The sequence below is a fragment of the Sciurus vulgaris genome (assembly GCF_902686455.1).
Source record: "Sciurus vulgaris genome assembly, chromosome: Y".
NCBI lineage: Eukaryota > Metazoa > Chordata > Mammalia > Rodentia > Sciuridae > Sciurus > Sciurus vulgaris.
This window is the reverse complement of record NC_136481.1, coordinates 1,077,169-1,098,039: the sequence shown is the minus strand read 5'-3', so window position 1 is coordinate 1,098,039 and position 20,871 is coordinate 1,077,169. Positions and strand designations below refer to the sequence as shown.

General features: G+C 31.6%; 1 protein-coding gene across 1 annotated transcript; it reads right to left on the bottom strand.

Moving 5' to 3' along the window:
* Positions 1-2,354: 2,354 nt before the first annotated feature.
* On the bottom strand, positions 2,355-18,450 carry LOC306652035 (XK-related protein 3-like; the record flags this gene model as incomplete). The annotated part of the gene is made up of 4 exons (XM_079125092.1): positions 2,355-3,028; positions 6,108-6,361; positions 18,116-18,128; positions 18,363-18,450. 4 exons carry the CDS (start codon positions 18,448-18,450, stop codon positions 2,355-2,357), a joined length of 1,029 nt encoding a protein of 342 aa, XP_078981218.1.
* Positions 18,451-20,871: the final 2,421 nt, after the last annotated feature.

Genomic DNA, 20,871 nt, shown 5'->3' with positions numbered 1-20,871 from the left:
GGGAGGGAAGGGTTAGTGTTAGGGTTAGAGTTAGGGTTAGGGAGGGGGGCAAGTATGGAGGAAGGAAGGACTGTATAAAGGGTAAAGAGAGGTGGGAGGGGTGGGGGGAAGGGAAAAAATAACAGAATGAATCAAACAACATTACTCTATGTAAATTTATGATTACACAAATGGCATGCCTTTACGCCATGTACAAACAGAGAAACAACATGTATCCCATTTGTTTACAATAAAAAAAAAGAAAAATAAATGAATCCAAATAACTTTTAGTTCATGTGTTTCATATTTAAGAAAAGTTCAATTTTTATTAGTTATACAAATAAAATCTGTCTTTAAAATCACTATCCTCATGTTTTTCTAGGTGATTAGGACATCATTAGTGTTAGTTTTTATAAAATTTATTTTTTATTATAAACAAATGGGGTACAACTTGTTTCTCTGGTTGTACATGAAGTAGAGGCATACAATTTGTGTAATCGTACATTTACATAGAGTAATGGGTTTGATTCATTGTTATTCTTTTTTCTTATCTCTTCCCCCCCAATCCCTCCCATAAAATTTTTAAACAGTAATATCCATTGCTTCTAAGATTTTTATTTATCAGGAAAAAGATGGCTTATCCTGTTAACTACACTTGTCTGATACCTTGATTTTTTTCATGGATAACTTATAAAGTTAAAAATAAGTGAGACTGAACATAAATGGAACTAGTCTTCATAAATGTGTTTGCTAGAGGAAACATTTGATTGATTTACAAAGCTAAAATAGTAAAACTTCAACTAAATATAAGTTTAGGTACCCTTGTCCTCTTCAATTCCAGAATGTAATATATATTTGAATATTAAGTGTGTTTTTTTATTATTTTTATTTAGCTTTTAATTTTTTACAGACTGCATTTTGATTCATTATACCAAATGGGGTATATCATTTTGTTTCTATGGTTGTACACAATGTACATTCATACCATTAGTGTAATCATACATGAACATAGGGTAATGAAGTCTAATTACACTATTTTTCATACCCCCTCCCTCTCATTTTCTTCTGCATATTCTAAAGTCCCCCCCCATTATTCTCTCATTCCCCACCCCACCCCCATTATATATCATCCTCCACTTATCAGGGAAAACATTAGGCCTTTGGTTTTTTGGGCTTGGCTTATTTCACTTAGCATGATAGTCTCCAATTCCATCCATTTATTTGCAAATGTCATAATATTATTATTCTTTATGGCTGAAGAGTATTCCATTTTGTATGTATACCAGAGTTTCTTTATCCATTCAGTTCACAATTGCTAGATTATGGAACCAACCTAGATGCCCTTCAACAGATGAATGGATTAAATATGTTTTTAAACTTGTTTTTTATTAAAAAAAAAAAAACACCTTATGACTGCTTTTGTTTCTGGGTCTTCATTAAGGCAAGGTTACTAAGTTAAAAATTCTAACATGTAATTCTACATACAAAGAATAAAAAAGTTTCCGTTGTATTTCAGTTAAAGTACTGTAAAAAGCATAAAGTCTTTTATCTTATTTAAATGAAGTAATTTATCTAAATTCAGAAATTTCATAAGACTCATTCCAGAGTGTAAATTTAAAAGGTCAACAACTAGGGAAGAGATAAAAGAAAGTTATAGGTAGAAAAATATTATTTAGTATGGAAAATTTTAAAAAGAGAAAAAAATGTTTCTAAATGAGAAAGTACTTTGTATTTTATATGGTAGAGTGGACAAGTCTAAGTTACACTAGAGTTTTTAAATTGCACAAGGTTTATGGAGGGTAAATCTGAAAAAGTTTGTGACTATAACTCAGACCATCAGCTAAAGATTTTGAAGGATTTTTCCTAAAGTCAAATATTAATGTACTTATATAATTCTCTGTGTTAAAGTATTAAGGTCTGTACAACTCTGGTAAAATAAACAACTTATATTTTACATATATTTTACACTGCACTGGGAGAAAATAGACCATGGTATTTGTCCTGCTTAATGGATATTTTTTTTAACTAATCCTATATTTGGAGTTGAGAAAACAAAAATCAGAAGATATACTTGTAAATAGTGATAGAATTCAAAGGACTATACATTCACAAGAGAAAAATCCATTTTATTAGCAACTGCTTCCAACATTTTACTGAATAAAGGAAATTTACTTTCTCCTCTATTCAGGTATCTTACTAATATTAAATTCAGCATCTTTGTTCATTTTTCTGTGGAAATTCTGGTTTTGGTTTTAATGAATAGCATGTAATATGTTGAACAAAAAATACCCAGTCCTACTACAGAAGTAATAATAAATTATCAGCTTTTATTTTGACTCTTTTTAATTGACAACTCTTTATGCATTTATATAATATCACATTGCTTCAGGCTGATTTTCAGTATGTTCTGGTAATGCTTTATCTGGCCAACTTGGGTGCAGATACTGATAGAAGAGGAGCATAAAACCAATGGATAACAAGTAGGAGATAATGAGTTGTGTGGCAATTAATGATTCACAACAATTCAATAAAGTTTTCCTACCAAATAGCCTAAATACTGAAATCATTATCACATTTTCTATAAACCGAAAACTGTGGTGCAGGATTCTATGACCCCAGTTTGGTGTTTTGTCAATTATTTCATCTTTTGACAATTGAAGTTTCACTGCTGACCAGCAGGAGAAGTTGATGGCAGCATACAGTAGAGTAATCAAGATAAGCATCAGTACTGTTTCCACTGGATTGGAATTACTTTTAGTATGTCTAGGAAGATGAGCACCACTTCTCCAAAACTCCAGCCATGGCTCCAAGAATAATATGGAAAATACGACTGATAAAAAGGGAATGCTCTTTAGCTTCAGCGATGAGGTAAAAAGCACCAGAATCACTATACGTGAGGTAATTTCCAAGCAACGCCATACCATGATGCAGATGAATTCTATCGCCCGAAGTTTAATGTTAACATCATCATACTTCATTTGGATAGCCAGTGTATTGCAGAGAATGGCCCCATAGGTAATTGACATTAAGGAAAATGTCATCAGGAATGCTATTAAAATAAACATAGAAATATTAAATAATATTTTTGATAAATGATAAAAGTATTCTATTTTAAATGTATTATTTTAAAATACACTCCTCCTTACCTTTTTGTATGGATTAGAAAGTTATTCACTTACATATACATTTCCTCAAGAAAAGAATGGCACAGATGAATTTGGGAAAATAGATTCAGATTTCATGATATATGATAAGTTGAACACAAAAGTTGTTTAATAAAAAAAATCATATGAATTGTAACTTAAAAAGATAACTATTTTTTGCAGAAAGCTAGGATAAGGGCAGGTATAAAGAAAAAAATAACACCATATATTAGGGTTATAGCAGAAAAATGTTAAGATGGAGTTATAATAAATCCTGGAAATGGAGCTGACTGATGGGATAACAGGTATTGGAGAATGTGGACTATTAAAAACAACACAAATTAAGATAAATGTGAGTTATTTTCAAGAACAGGTAAGAATATTTTACATATAGATGTTCAATTTTCCTTTGACAGAAAACTCAAGATTATTTAAGAGCAGTAAAATTTTCAAAAACTACAACTAACACCTAGCTGAATGTTCAGTTTTAGGAAAGAAGGACAAAAACTAAAATTCATTCAAAGAACAAGTCAATTTTCTCAAAATAAAATTTTTAAAAAGTGTAAAATATCTCTCTGTAATAAGGGTAACAGCAGGAAAGAAATTCTAACAAATGAATTTGTAATTTCCCAAATCATTTAATTAATTAAAAACAAATATAATGAGTATGTGTCAAGTGCTTCCATGAACTTGACAATGTTGTAAGCATTTTATTTATTTGTTTGTTTGTGTGTTTGTTTGTTTCTTATTGTTTTTGTACTAGGAATTGAACCCAGGAGCACATTACCACTGAGCTATCTTTCTAGTCCTTTTTAATTGTTTTATTTTGAGATGGGGCTCTCCTAAATTCGTGAGGGTCTTGCTGAATTACTGAGACTGATCTGGAAATTATAATCCTCCTGCAGTCTCCCAAGTAACAGATCATTGTGCTAGGATATTACTAGGCATTTATAATGCATTAAATTCAATAATTTTCATAAATCTACAATAGTTACATACATTCTGCTATTTTATAGATAAGAAGTTAAAAATTAAGAAATTTACCCCCAAAAGTAGTTGATAAAGGGACAATGAGCACACAAATCAAGACAGACTGTCTACAGAATCTGCTATATAAATACACTACCTTTAATACCAAACAGCACAAAAAGAATAAGATAATAAAAGCCAGTGGTCAGACTCTGTCCGTAACATCTAAGATTATTTTTCATGCATTCACTTTGTATTTCTATATTTTAACTTTTGCAAAATTTTTTTCTCACAAGATTGCACTAGAGATCATTTCTTTCTAAAACAAAAATATGTATCCCATTATTTGTAGTGGCTGCATAAAGTTTAATAGCTGTATTTTGGCTTAAACGTATTTCAATTTTTATGTATCCAGTGATTTAGGATACATAAAAATGTGCTAACTGGTTTTAAACTGCTATCTATATCCATTTGTCACCTATTTCTTAGACAAACTTAGCTTTTTAAAATAAAAATGTTTCATACATAGTATATACAGTCTATCCTTATATAATTTTTTAAACTATGACTATTTTAATTTTTGAAGTTCAGATAGATGCTAAAATCAACTTCCATTTTCTGAAAAAAATATATTTTCCTTCTTTTTAAAAATATTTATGTATAATTTGATTGACATCTCTGTAGCACTGTATTAAATGATTTCTGTCTCTTAGTGATTTGATGTTAAAGGATATTTTGGTCAAGTTTAAAAACTGGAAAATGATTGTTTTTGAGAATTAATTCAATTTGCCATTTTACTCTTCAATACTAAGTGAAAATATTTCAGTTTTATTTATGTAGCTGATCAAAAGCTGCTTAATTTAGCCAGTCAACTATTCTGTTATTCTTTCTTGTACTTATATGCCTAACTATAAACTATCAGAGACATATACACCAAGTACATGCGCACCTGGTTACTTTTCTCTTTATTTTTTTGAGGGCATGGGAGGGAGTACCAGGGATTGAACTCAGGGCACTCATCCACTGAGCCACATACCAAGCCCCATTTTGTATTTTATTTAGAGATAGGGTCTCCCTGATTTGTTTAGGGCCTCACCTTTGCTGAGGCTGCCTTTGAACTTGCAATCCTCCTGCCTCAGCCTCCTGAGCTGTGATTACAGACATGCATCACAGCTCCTGCCTGACTTTTTTTTCCCACTTTTTATTTGGTAGATTTATAGACAATTGTCAAGGAAGTCTAGAGAGTTTCTCTGTACACAATACACAGTTCCCCACAAGGATTGCATTTTACATAATACAATTTATAGGAAACTGATACTGGTTCAATGTACATGAATCATTCTAAACCATTTTATCAATACATAAGTTCCAGTAACTGTCACTCCAATCAAAATACAAAACCAGGAAGAACTTGGGGAATGAGAATGATCAAATCATGTTATGTTCATGTACAAGTATGGTATTATGAATTCCAGTATTACACATAATTATAATGTGCAAATAAAAAATAATAATAATTAAAAAGAAATGGAGCCAGGTATAGTGGCACACTCCTGTTATCCCAATGCCTTGGAAAGCTAAGGCAGAAGGATCACAAGTTCAAAGCCAGCCTCAGCAATATGGCAAGGTCCCAAAAAACTTGATGAGACCCTGTCTCAAAATAAGAAATAAAAAGGGCTGGGATGTGGCTCAGTGGTTAAGCACCTCTGAGTTTAATACCTGTAACAAAAAACAAAAAGGAGAAGAAGAAGAAGAAGGAGGAGGAGGAAGGGGAGGAGGAGGAGGAGGGGAAGACTAGTACTAGTAGTAGTAGTAGTAGTAGTAGTAATATTAATAATAATAATAATTAGAATTATTTAAGAAATAGTACAGTCATAATTAGGCAATAAGTACTTAGACTTCTCAATTTCTATTACCACTAATATTACCACTAATATTACCAATAATATTTCTATTATTATTAAGCCATATCTACAGTTTTAGAACTGCCTTCAAACAACAAATAAACCAACTTACCTCTACCCAAAGGCCATTCTCTTATGGTGAAAGTGATATACAACTGAAAAATTAATTGTGGAACAGAACCAAGAAAGGCTTGAGTCACTGACATGCACTTGAAAGCCTTGCACTGCATAAAAATTCCATGGATTGAAAGAACAATCTCCCTTTTCAGCTTCATGTGTCGTCTGCTCATACTAACTTGAGTATCTTTCTTCTGTTGTTCAAGCTTTTTCAACAACTTATGGTAGTTTATAATGACACACAAACACCTGTTAGAATGAAGTAACATGCAAAATTAACATTTCTCGATGATGTGTAGAAATATTTAATAAATTATCAGATAAACTTCCATTTTTTATAGAAAAAATCTTATAGAAAGATTCACCTGACTGTATAATATACAACTCAATTTGCCTCTTGCCTTTTCAGCTTGACATATAATATCCCAGTCTTTATCCATGCTTTTATATTCTCATATAAATGTCATTTACCTAAAAAGAAATGCTTTATATGTTACTGATAATTTTTTTAAAATATCAGTGGTTTTAGATGTTTTCCCCATGATATAAATCTATTTCAGCTCTAACTACTTCAAAGTACTCAAAATTAGCACAGTAACAGTTTTGTTATTTTTTCCCATTAAAAAATCATCTAGCATCCTTTGAAATCATATTGTTAAAAATTTTTAAATTAAAGTTTTAAATTTTAATTGAGTAGACTCAGAAAAATGACAAAAGCAAATACAATATATAAAATATCTGCAGTGGGATTTAACTTCAATGAATTAAAAATTTTAATGGATGAAAAGCCAGGTGTGGTGGCACACACCTGTAATCCCAGTGTCTGGGGAAGCTGAAGCAGGAGGATTTCAAGTTTCAGCAAATGCAAGGCACTAAGCAACTCAGTGAGACTCCCATCTCTAAATAAAATATAAAATAGTGTTGGGAATGTAGATCAGTGGTGGAGTGCCCCTGAGTTCAAGTTCCAGTATCCTACCCCAAAATTTAAGCAAGTTTCACAAATCAAATTCTATTAAACTATCAAAATAATACCATGTATGAGTAAGAAACATAATAATAACCTCTAAATACTTCATATATTATACTTATAAGGAACAAAACAAAGTAACATTCTTTTATATAAAAGGAAGGTTTACAATTACAAAACACAAAACACCTCAATGTTGAACGTATCTTAAGAAAAACAAAGAACTTCTGTACAACAAGAAATAATAGTTGAAACGATATGATGGGATTGGGTGAGAGAAAATTTAAGGGTAGTTACACAACTGGAAAGCAAATATCATGATTCTATAAAAATGTAGTTTAGAGAAAAAAGTGGAAAATAGATAATCCTTCTTCATGACTCACTTAGAAGTGATCACACTTTATGAAAAGAAATAGGAATTGACAGTATTTAAAAAATAGTGATAGGAAATTTCCAGTTGATAAAAAACATACATGCTCAGATACAAGTAGCCTTATGTACACCAAAAAACATACAAAGATTGAAAGAGTACATAGTTACAATTTACATATATGAAATGTGAAATACATAAAAACATAGAAGAGGTTAAATACATAGAAACAAAATAGATCAGTGAATGACTCATATGTTGACTGTGCTAAGAGGAATAGTCTTCCTTTTCCAGTAGTGCAAATGTTCTGAAATTGACTGTGAATATGGAATCACAAATTTGTAAATTTACCAAAAACAATGAATTAAAAATTGTAATGGATGAAATTAATGGCATACCAATTATAACTTAAATTGTATGAAAGATTTTAAGTCTTAAAGTTATTATTTTGGTGTGATACAAAAAATAATAGTAAACCCAGGACATTATGTATGGGAGGCAAGGACTCTGCCACATAGCCATATCCCCAGCCCTGGTTTTAGGCTTTTTGTTATTTGCAAAGAAAATTAAGATATATAATGTATATATAATGTATAATTATATACTATATAACATAATATAATCTTAAATATAATGTATCCAATTAGATGTAATGTAAACTTGTTAAGGTAGTTATATCTACTAATATAAAACATAATTTAAATTCAAAACCAATGGAGTTTTTTTTCCTTTCAAAAATTAGAGATTAAATAATTTGCCAATTCAAATGTATGAAAAAAGGAATGAGGAAGATACCTTTGGAAATTACTGAACTTAAAAATAAAATAGTTAAAATCTTAATAATCATAGAAAATGAAAATGTTGAACATTCATTAGGAAAAAACATACCTGAAATCAAGAACTTTCAAAATATGAAAATAAGAAGAAAACTAAGAACTTACTTTTCTTTCTTTTGTGCTAATAATTTTGGGTTGGAACAAATCTTTCTCAATAATTTTATATAAAATTAATAAGAAATTATAATTATAAATTATAAGTTTAATTCAAAGGTCAGATAATACTTTCCCAATTTAGCTCTGATGAAACACAATAGCTGACCTCAATCAGTTCATAATATAAGATTTAATATATAAGTCCACATAGTCTAAAATATACATGTCAGGAAGATCCAAGATGGCAGACTAGAGGGAGTCTGTGTTCCTTATCACTCTGCAACTTGGGTTTCAAGCAGAGGATATCTGTTTCTTGGTAAGGCAGTTTTTGCTGCATATTGATCCCCTGCAATATGTTTACCCCATTTGTTTACCCCATTTGTCTACTGTGATCACTGGCAGTCTGCCAGCATATCCATGCCTTTTTGAGCAGATTGCTCACTGTCAGGCACCCATCATTCACCATTTGCCTGCTTCATGCCTCCACCAGCCTGCCATACACTTATCCATCGCCCACCACCCAAGGTTCACCTCCCCATCGTCCAACAACAGTCAGCAAACTGATCACTGACCGCCAGAACAGCGCCGGTTGCCTGCTGCTGCCTGGAAGTTCACTGTTACAGTACCTGCAGGTTTGATTATACGTGGTTGCTGCCATTTTGAGACAACAGCCAGGCCCGGTAGGACGCCTGACTGGACTGACTGAGCCCCATCTCCAAGATCCCTCAGCCCAACCAATCACTCCCTGCCTCCAGGGCCCTCCACTGACTGCCCCCTGCCATCAAGACCCCCAGACCAACTGACTGCACCCTATCACTGGGAGCCTCCAGACCAATTGATTGCACCCTGCCTCCAGGATCCCACAACCACACCAAACACATCCGACCTCCAGGACCCCTGCCTGAGCAACTGCATCCCACCTCCAGGACCTGCAGCTGACCATGGCCACGCCCTAAACTGCAGCTGCCCATTTACCAACACATTTGGAAGCCAGAGCATGCATCTTGGATAATCCTGGAAGCCGTAGCTCCTATCTTTAAGTGGGGCAAATCCCATCCTGAGATGCCTGCTGGAGACTAGAAGCTCATTGTCAGGTACCTCTCATACATCAGGCTACTGAACACTGGGAGGTTTGAATATTATATGACTCTTATAGGGTAGATTTTCTTTTTTCTCCTTATTGAACAATTATAAGTATTTCTTTACTTTTCTTGCTCTATTTTCCTTTTGTATACCTATTCCCTTGGAGTCCTTTCTACAGTTTTGCATGCTAACAACCAATTTTTTTGATTATATTCTCATCCTCTTTCTATTATCTACAACTTCTGTATATTTTTTTCTTATCCCATTAACAGCTTCATCCTACATCCTTCTGCATCCTCTTTGTCCTCCATTAGAAACTGCTGACCTTATTGCAAATCTGTTTGCTTATACTGAAGGTAATAATTGAACTCATTCTATTTATTATGACAATATTGTTAATGTCCTCATCTCATAGAAAAAGACATCCACAGACTAAAGGTGAAAGGATGGGAAAAAACCTACCATGCACATGGAATCAGTAAAAAAGCAGGGGTTTCCATCCTCATATCAGATAAAGTGGAGTTCAAGCCAAAGTTAGTCAGAAGGGATAAAGAAGGACATTTCATAATGCTTAAGAGAACCATAAATCAGGAAGACATAATGATCATAACTATTTATGCCCCAAACAATAGTTTATCCCTGTACATCAAACAAATCTTTCTCAATTTCAGGAATCAAATAGACCACAACATAATAATTCCATGTGACTTTAACACTGTCACCACTGAATAGATCTTCCAATCAAAAGCAAACAAAGAAACCATAGAACTCAATAAAACAATCAATAACCTACACTTAATAGACATATATAGAATATTCCATCTATCAACGAGCAAATTCACTTTCTTCTCAGCAGCACATGGAACCTTCTTGAAAATAGACCATATGTTTGTGCCACAAAGCAGCCCTTAGGAAATACAAAAAAAAAAAATAGAGATTCTGCCTTGTATTCTATCAGATCATAATATCAGATCAGATCATAATAATGAGAGGAGAAATCAATGATAAAATAAAAACCAGAAATTACTCCAACATCTGGAGACTAAATAGTATGCTATTTAATGAAACATGGATAAAATAAAACATCAGGGAGGAGATTAAAAAAATTCTTAGAGGTCAATGAGAACAATGATACAACATATCAAAATCTCTGGGACTCTATGAAAGCGGTACTAAGAGGAAAATTCATTGAATGGAGCACATTCAAGAAAAGGATAAAAAGTCAACAACTAAATGACCTAACATTACAGCTCAAAGTCCTAGAAAAAGAAGAACAGAATAACAGCAAAAGTGGTAGAAGACAGGAAATAATTAAAATCAGAGCTGAAATCAATGAAATTGAAACAAAAGAAACAATTCAAAAAATTGACAAAACAAAAAGTTGGTTCTTTGAAAAAGTAAACAAAATAGACAAACCCTTAGCCACACTAACAAAGAGAAGGAGGGAGAAAACTCAAATTACTAAAATTTGTGATGAAAAAAGAAATAGCATGACGGACACCACTGAGATACAGAACATAATGAGAAGCTACTTTGAAATCTGTATTCCAATGAAATAGAAACTACCGAAGACATTGACAAATTTCTAGAGACATATGCTCCTCCCAAACTGAACCAGGAGGACATACACAATTTAAACAGATCAATATCAAGCAATGAAATAGAAGAAGCCATTAAAAATCTACCATCCAAGAAAAGCCCACGACCAGATGAATTCTCAGCCGAGTTCTACAAGACCTTCAAAGAAGAACTCATTCCAATACTCTCAAAGTTTTCCAGGAAATAGAAAAGGACGGTACCCTACCGAACTCATTCTATGAAGCTAATATCACCCTCATACCCAAACCAGGAAAAAATACATCAAGTAAAGAAAATTTTAGACTGATATCCTTGAAGAATATAGATGCAAACATCCTTAACAAAATATTGGCAAACCGTATCCAAAAACATATTAAGAAAATTGTGCACCACAATCAAGTGGGGTTCATCCCTGGAATGCAAGAATGGTTTAATATCAGTAAATCAATAAACGTAATCCATCATGTCAATAGACTTAAGGATAGGAATCATATGATTATTTCAATTGACGCAGAAACAGCATTTGACAAAATACAACACCCCTTCATACTCAAAACACTAGAAAAAATAGGGATAGTAGGAACATACCTGAACGTTGTAAAGGCTATTTATGCTAAGCCCATGGTCAACATCATTCTTAATGGAGAAAAACTGAAACCATTCCCATTAAAAATGGGAACAAGCCAGAGATGTCCTCTTTCACCACTTCTATTCAACATCATTCTTGACATATTAGCCAGAGCAATTAGACAAACTAAAGAAATTAGGGGAATACGAATAGGAAAAGAGGAACTTATATTGTCACTATTTGCTGATGAGATGATTCTATACTTAGAGGATCCAAAAAACTCTTCCAGAAAACTTCTAGACCTCATCGATGAATTTAGCAAAATAGTATGCTATAAAATCAACACGCATAAATCTAAAGCAGTTTTATATACAAGTGATGAAATATCTGAAAGGGAAATGAGGAAAACAACTCCATTTACAATAGTCTCAAAAAAAATAAAATAAAATAAAATAAAATAAAATACTTGGGAATCCATCAAACCAAAGAGGTAAAGATCTCTACAATGAAAACTACAAAACTTTGAAGAAAGAAATTGAGAAAGACCTTAGAAGGTGGAAAGATCTCCCATATTCTTGGATAGGCAGAATTAATATTGTCAAAATGGCCATAAGTGTATACCAAAAGTGCTATACAGATTCAATGCAATTCCAATTAAAATCCCAATGATGTACCTTGCAGAAATAGAAAGAGAAATCATTAAATTCATCTGGAAGAATTAAAAACCCAGAATACCTAAGGCAATCCTTAGCAGGAAGAGTGAAGCAGGGGATATTCCCAATACCAGAACTTCAACTATACTACAAAGCAATAGTAACAAAAACAGCATGGTATTGGCACAAAAATAGACAAGTAGCTCAATGGTGCAGAATAGAGGACACACACACAAACCCAAATTAATACAATTTTCTCATACTAATGAAAGGTGCCAAAAATATACAATGGAGAAAAGATAGCCTCTTCAACAAATGGTGCTGGGAAAACTGGAAATCCATATGCAACAGAATAAAACTAAACCCCTATCTCTCTCCCTGCACAAAACTCAACTCAAAATGGATCAAGGACCTTGGAATCAGACCAGAGACCCTGCATCTTATTGAAGAAAAAGTAGGTCCAAATCTTCAACATGTTGGCTTAGGATCAGACTTCCTTAACAGGACTCCCACAGCACAAGAAATAAAAGCAAGAATCAACAACTGGGATAGATTCAAACTAAAAAGCTTTCTCTCAGCAAAGGAAACTATCAGGAATGCGAAGAAAGAGCCTACAGAGTGGGAGAATATCTTTGCCACTCATACTTCAGAGCAAAATTTCCAGAATATATAAAGAACTCAAAAACCTCTACACCAAGAATACAAATAACCCAATCAACAAATGAGCTAAGGAAATGAACAGACATTTCACAGAAGAAGATCTACAAGCAATCAACAGATATATGAAAAAATGTTCAACATCTCTAGTAATAAGAGAAATGCAAATCAAAACTACCCTATGAGTGCATCTCACCCCAATTAGAATGGCTATTATCAATAATACAAGTAACAGTAGGTGTTGGTGAGGATGTGAGGGAAAAGGTACACTCATATATTACTAGTGGGGCTGCAAATTAGTGCAGCTACTCTGGAAAGCAGTGTGGAGATTCCTTAGAAAACTTGGAATGGAATCACCATTTGACCCAGCTATCCCACTCCTTGGCCTATACCCAAAGGACTTAAAATCAGCATACTACAGAGATATAGCCACATCAATGTTCATAGCTGCTCAATTCACAATAGCCAGACTGTGGAACCAATCTAGATGCCCTTCAATTGATGAATGGATAAAGAAACTGTGATATATATATACAATGGAATATTACTCAGTCATAAAGAATGATAAAATTATGGCATTTGCAGGCAAATGGATGAAATTGGAGAATATCATGCTAAGTGAGATAAACCAATCTCAAAAAACCAAAGGAGGAATGATCTGGCTGATAAGTAGATGATGACTCATAATGCGGGGGGTTAGGAAGGGGGTGAGAATGGAGGAAGGAAGGACTGTATAGAGGGAAAAGAGTGGTGGAAGGGTTTGGGGGGAAGGGAAAATAACAGAATGAATTAAGCACCATTACCCTATGTAAATGTATGATTACACAATTTGTAGGCATTTACTTCATGTACAAACAGAAACAAGATATATCCTATTTTTTTACAATAAAAATAAATTTAAAGGGGCTGGTATATAGCTCAGTTGGTAGAGTGCTTGCCTTGCAAGCAAAAGGTCCTGCAGTTGACCCCCAGCACCACAAAAAAAAATAAAATAAAATAAAAATAATAAATTTAAAAATAAATAAATACATAGTAAAATTAAAAAATACATATCATTTTTATGCAGTACATTTATATTTCATTGGCATATTAATTAATATTTTATTAATTAATCAAAAAGATTAATCTTTTTGAGCATGCCAGAGATTATGACATGTTCAGTTTGTACTCTTGTTTGGTTTCTTCACTGATTTCTTCTATCACTCATTGTTCATTCAAAAGTGTATTATTGTCGGTTGCAGTGGCACATCTCTAATTCCAGCAACTAGGGAGACTAAGTAAGTAGAATCCCAAGTTCAGAGACATCCTTGACAACTTAGTGAAGTCTTAAGTAACTTGTTTATTTTATTAAAAAATAAAAATGTCTCAGGATGTGACTTAGTTGCTAAAGCACTGCTGGGTTTAGGCCCTAGTACTAAAACAAAAAGAACCCCCCCCCCCCAAAAAAAATCTACAAAGTAAACAAATCTAGGAGACTAGAAGAAGATATTTATTTAAAAAGTAACATGCATACTATGTAAATAAGCCATGCCAGAATGACATATTTTATATGTTCTCATTCATTTGTGGAAGCTAAAAATATGGAACTCATAGAAATAGGAAGTAAAATAGTGCAAAAGGAAGAAAGAATTAGATATTGTGTATCAATATATAATTGAAAAAAAGAGTCTGAAGGTCCCCCAAAAATAAATATGATAAATGTTTAAAGGAGCTAGAAATTCTAAGTACCCTGATTTTATCACTAGATACTATATATGTATTCAATTATCTATCAGACTGTACCCCATAAAAATGTACAAATAATATGTGGTACTCAAAAAACTGTTTAATGCAGACTGAAAAACATATGCAAGAATGTGCAACTATTGTTTTTAAATGTAAGTTAAAGCTGGCACATGCCTGAATCCCAGAGACTCTAGCTAGAGCCTGAGGCAGGAAGATTGCAGTGTGAGGCCAGTTGCAGCAATTGAGTGAGGTCCTAAGCAATTCATTGAGAACTCCTCTGAAAACAAACAAACAAACAAAAAAAAAATATAAAGACCTAGGAATGTGACTCAATGATTAATAACCCCTGGCTTCAAAAGCAGGTACCAAAAATTTTTTTAAAAACCCAAATTCAAAGAATAAAAACAAAACAAAATAAAATTATAATAGTAAAAGAAAAAGTGCAACAATTTCCATATATCCAGATGAGGGGAAAAAAATCACGAAAATTTTATAAGCATACTAATTATAATATTCTTTGAAGTAAATATGGATACATCTACCTAATTTTAAAATTCACTGCATATCTTCCATAAATATTCCTTTAAACTAATGAAAAATATTCATTTGAGAACAACATTAAATAAATTATAGTTCACTCATACTCTGAAATACATGAACTTCTAAAGCAATAAGTAAATAAATATTTTTAAAAGTAAATATTATGAAGCTCCTGAAACTCTATAGCTAATCTGAGGAGAAAAAGAATTTTTTTTAATTATGTGCAGGGCATGGTGGTCCACACCTATAAACCCAACATATAGGAATGGTAAGGCAGGAAAATCACAAGTTTGAGGTAAGTTCCCATAACTTAACAAGAAACTCTTCTAAAAATATTTATGTATACATAAATTATATTATATTTATATATTTTTATATTATATAAAATATATATTTAAAGTGTTCAAGATGTAGCTCAGGGCTAGAACACTTATTTGTCTAACATATGCTAGGCTGTGGACTTAATCCCTAGTACTGAAAAAAAACTTTTTTAATAAGAAGGGTAGAACACAATCATACTGTATGTTCCCATTATATCCATGGAAAAGCTGCTAAAAAAACAGAATAGAAAACATAATAGAATATGAGAAAGATGAATGAGAGATATTAATGCTTCTCCAAGTATTTGACAAATATATCATTATTTGTAATTCATTTAATTTCAATATCATATACAAATGAAATATACAAATATGAGGTTCACACAACTATATAAACTATTACATCATGTTATTTTTTAAAATGCATTCATATGAAATTTCATTTCTGCTTAGTAGACCATAGTTTCCCTGACAAAATCTGTCAGAATATGGTAAATAAGTTTAAATTTTCCCAGTGTAATTCTAAGTGTGCATTTTGAATAAGTACATTGTAAATATCCTGTTTTAAGAGGGGGGAAATCAACTGTTTTTCCCAAAGCATTATTCCTCTCATACATTTTTATTTAAGAAGAAGTGTCATTATGATAGGTAAACAAAAGGTACAGAGGATAAAAACAAAATTAATGACTTAATAACAATAAGATTATTTAAAAATGTAGAGAGTAGGCAATGTTTATGTTGAAGATATCTTTGCAAAATATTTTGTTACTATCATTAGTCACTTTTCTCTAAGATGGATATTTTCTTGCAGGAAGTAAGTATTAGGGATTGAATTCAGAGGGGTATTACATCCCCACCCATTTTTATATTTTTTATTTTGAGACAGGGTCTTGCAAAGTTGTTTAGACCTCACTAAATTGTTGAGGTTATCCTTGAACCTGAGATCTTCCTGCCCAAGCCTCCCAAGACAGATTATAGGTGGGTACCACTATACTCAGCTAATGTGGAGAATTTCAAAGGAATTGAAAAGTGAGCAATTCAGTATTGTCTACTTGAATGCATACATTTATCAATTATTTTATCTCTATTTTAATGTTTTAGTAAAAAAATAGTTTACCTTAAGAAACCTAAAATAGTGATTATGATTAAAATATATATGATCACATACATATTTTTCTCAATGCTTGTTTATTGTTTCTTAATATTATCTAAAATATTACTTAATAATTGAATTTTGTAACAAATTTGTTCTTCCATTTTTTGTTGTTTACTCATAAGATCTTTACATTCAGGAGATATAATCAAACCTCAACTAAATTAGCCCTGATCAAAGACCCACAATAATTTCATGCACTTCAATTAATTTTTTGGCATGGAAGAGTTTTAATCTGATCTTTTACTAAAGTACATGTTTTTCTATGCAGTATTCTAAGTTCAAGGCCAGCCTGAACAACTTAGGGAGGCCCTAAGCAAGTGATGGAGACCCTGTCTCAAAGTGAAAAATAAAAAGGGCTGGGAATGCAGCTCAGTAGAGAATAAACAAGTTTTAGATAATTAAATTTTCATGAGGTGTAATAATACCAGCTCTTTTGAACCAGCTATCAATGAAGAATGAAAGAAATACTCAAGAATTCTTTATGTCTATTCCTGTTTCTGTGTCTTTCAAAGTAATAAACCCTGTAAGTTCCATTTATTGCTAGATATTGGTCATTTGAACTTGAACTATTATTTCTTAATTGACAATTCTAGAAAATTATTGTCATTTTAATTTAAATATATATACCACCTATGGCTTTCAAAGTATGAAAACAGGCCTAAGCTCTCTCTCTCTTTTTTTTTTAAGAGAACAAATTCCAGATTTTATTTGCAAGTGTCCTATGTTTAATTCTCAGTACCAAAAATATATATATATATATATATATATATATATATATATATATATATACAGTCCTTACACACAAATCAAACCAGTAACAAATTATAAGAAAATAATACTGGGAATTATAATTCCATACTGGGAATTGAATCGAAGGACACCACTGTTGAGCCACATTTGCAGACTTTTTTGTTGTTTATATCAAGATAGGAACTTGCTAAATTCCTGAGACAGGACTTTAACTTTAGATCTTTCTGTCTCAGCCTCTCTAATAGCTGGAATTACAGTGGTCGCATCATGATCAAGTTAACCATACATTAATACTTCAAGTTGTAGCTACAAATTCTAGAGGTCTTAAAAACCTACAATTAAAGTGTTAGGTCCCTTCAATTTATAAGAAAAATGAGATGATTTTTCAAAATGTTTCTGACTTTTCTCCATTCTCCCTCCTTTAATATAAACAATTACTCTCTCAAAACTTACTTAAAATACCTATATTGTAGAAAGAGAAAAATGATAAAGATCAGAATGTGACAAATGCACAAAACACAAGAAACAATTTATTCATATTTCATTGTAAAAGATGACAATCATATCCTAATAGCTCTAAAAGTAGGAAAATCACACTAAAAGGGAAACATTTCATAAGACAATGGTTTTCCATCCTTAGTTCTATTAGTCTGTATTTATACTCTATTTACTTGTTTGAAATAGCAAATAAATATGTCACTTACCTCACTATAGGTCCTAAAAAAAAAATGTGCCAAAACAGTAGTATAATTTTATTTTTGTTCAAATCTTTGTGAAAAAACATTAGAGTAACCTGGTCCAAAACTATTCCCACAAAAAATAAGCCGATGGTAAATGACATCCAGAATTTGTCATTATTCATTCGATAAATGTTAAAAACATACAAAGCCGAGATGGTCTCACCACAATAGAGAAAAGTTGAAAAAACAATACTAAATGGAAATTTTATACGGGCTCTTCGGCCTAGGACCATTCTTTCATCTAAAGAGGAAACTCCACCAATATTTTCTTCATCAGGCTCTTCAAGCACTGTCTCCATTCTTGAGGTTCTGACAATTCAGAAGTGTAAAAACTTAGTTAATTAGTATGGTATCAAATTCAAATAGCAAAAACCAAAATTTTTTGCAATTCAATACTCATGAAATAAATTTAAAAATTTGAATGTAGAATTCTACATAATAATTCTATACCTAAGTTAAGAAAATATTAAACCACAATATTTTTGCCATTTCATTTCAGAAAACAGTCAAAATTTTTTTGAGAATACAGGGAATTTGGGGGAGAATAAACAAGTTTTAGATAATTAAATTTTCATGAGGTGTAATAATACCAGCTCTTTTGAACCAGCTATCAATGAAGAATGAAAGAAATACTCAAGAATTCCTTATGTCTATTCCTGTTTCTGTGTCTTTCAAAGTAATAAACCCTGTAAGTTCCATTTATTGCTAGATATTGGTCATTTGAACTTGAACTATTATTTCTTAATTGACAATTCTAGAAAATTATTGTCATTTTAATTTAAATATATATACCACCTATGGCTTTCAAAGTATGAAAACAGGCCTAAGCTCTCTCATTTTTTTTTTAAGAGAACAAATTCCAGATTTTATTTGCAACTTTTGAAAGACAAATAATACTGAAATAATGTAAAAGAGAATTAAACAAAAACACTTTAAGAAAATATATAAAAGAATGAAAAAGGAGGAAAAATGAAAGTTAACAAAATAAATATTAGAACAGAATTTCTGGAGAGAACCATTTTTGTAGGTAGTGAAATGAAAATCCCTAGCATGAGTAAGAACCCAATGAAAATTTCTAGGAAAAGATAAAAGCCTGGCATTAAAACCTGTAATCCTTCTGCCTTAGCCTCTCAAGTAGCTAAGATTACAGGTATGTAATAATGCTGGCTTATTATTACTGCCAAAGGAAAGACTCCAAAAGAAGACATAATGATAGTAAATATTTATGCCCCAAACATCTGCATAGCTGATATACATAAAACAAACACAACTCAACTTAAAAGCTCAAATACATCCCAACACAACAATAATGAATGATTTCAACATACCACTCTCACAAATAGGTCATCCGAAGTCCAATAAATGCTCACTCAGACCCAAAAATTATAAATCAGTTGGACTTAACAGACAAACATCTACAGACTATTTCATTACACAAGAGCTGAATTCACTTTCTTCTCAGCTGTTTATGGAACATTCTCCAAAACAGAAAATATTTTAGACCACAAAGTAAGGCTCAGTAAATAACAAGTACCCCCCAACCAAAAAAATATATATACATACATACATATATATAAATATATATTATATATACATAAAATATATATAATATATATTATATATAAATAAATAACATATATTATATACTTTATATAATATATAAACTATATAATTTAATGTATTATATCTTATAATCTTATATAATATAATATAAAATATATGATTTATATAATATATATAAAATATATACATATATAATTATAAATATTTTATAATTTATATAATATATAAAATATATATGCATATATAGTTATATATATAATTCTTTGCATCTTGTCAAATACAAATGGATTAAAATTATAAATCAAGAACAAGAAAAACTGCCAGAAATGTAAAATTAAAAGGAGATTAAACAATGCACTTTTTTTTTTTTGAACTCAGGATTGAAACAAGGGGCATTTTACCACTGGGCTGCACTCTCAGTCCTTTTTATTTGTTTTGAGACAGGATCTCTCTAAATTGCTTAGGACATCATTAAATTACTGAGGCTGGCCTTGCACATGAGATTCCCTTGCCTCAACCTCCTGAGTGCTGGGATTTTAGGAATATGCAACTGCACTTGGCACCAATCCACTTTTGAATGATGAACAAGTGATAAAAGAAATCAACTGACAAACCAAACAAGAATACATACAGAATATATCAGAATCCCTGGCATATTCCTAAAAGTGGTTTTAAAAGAAAAATTTATGAATACCTATGATTTTAAAAATTTCAAGTTTCTAGAAAAGTAAAATTTCAAAGCCAATAAGAAGGAAATAAGTAAGATCAGAGATGAATTAATGAAAATGAGTTCAAAAATAATATAACAAATTTGTGGTTTTTAAATATAAAAAAGACTGATAAACCCTTAGCCAAACTAACTCAGAAGACCCAAATAGACAAACATAGATTTAAAAAAAAGATATATCACCAAAAAAAAAAAAAAATCATCACAGATTGTCCCTTTATTTTGGGACAATTTTTAAAAACTTGTTATTTTGAAAATTCCAATAAGTTGGAAAATTCAGAAGAAATGGATAAATTTTAAGTCATATATAACCTATGAAAATCGAACCAAAATGAAATACAAAACCTAGATATAGTGATAATAAGAAATGAGAAAAGGTGTAATAAAAAACCCTCAACAAAGAAAAGGAAGGGAGCACTCCCAAAATTCA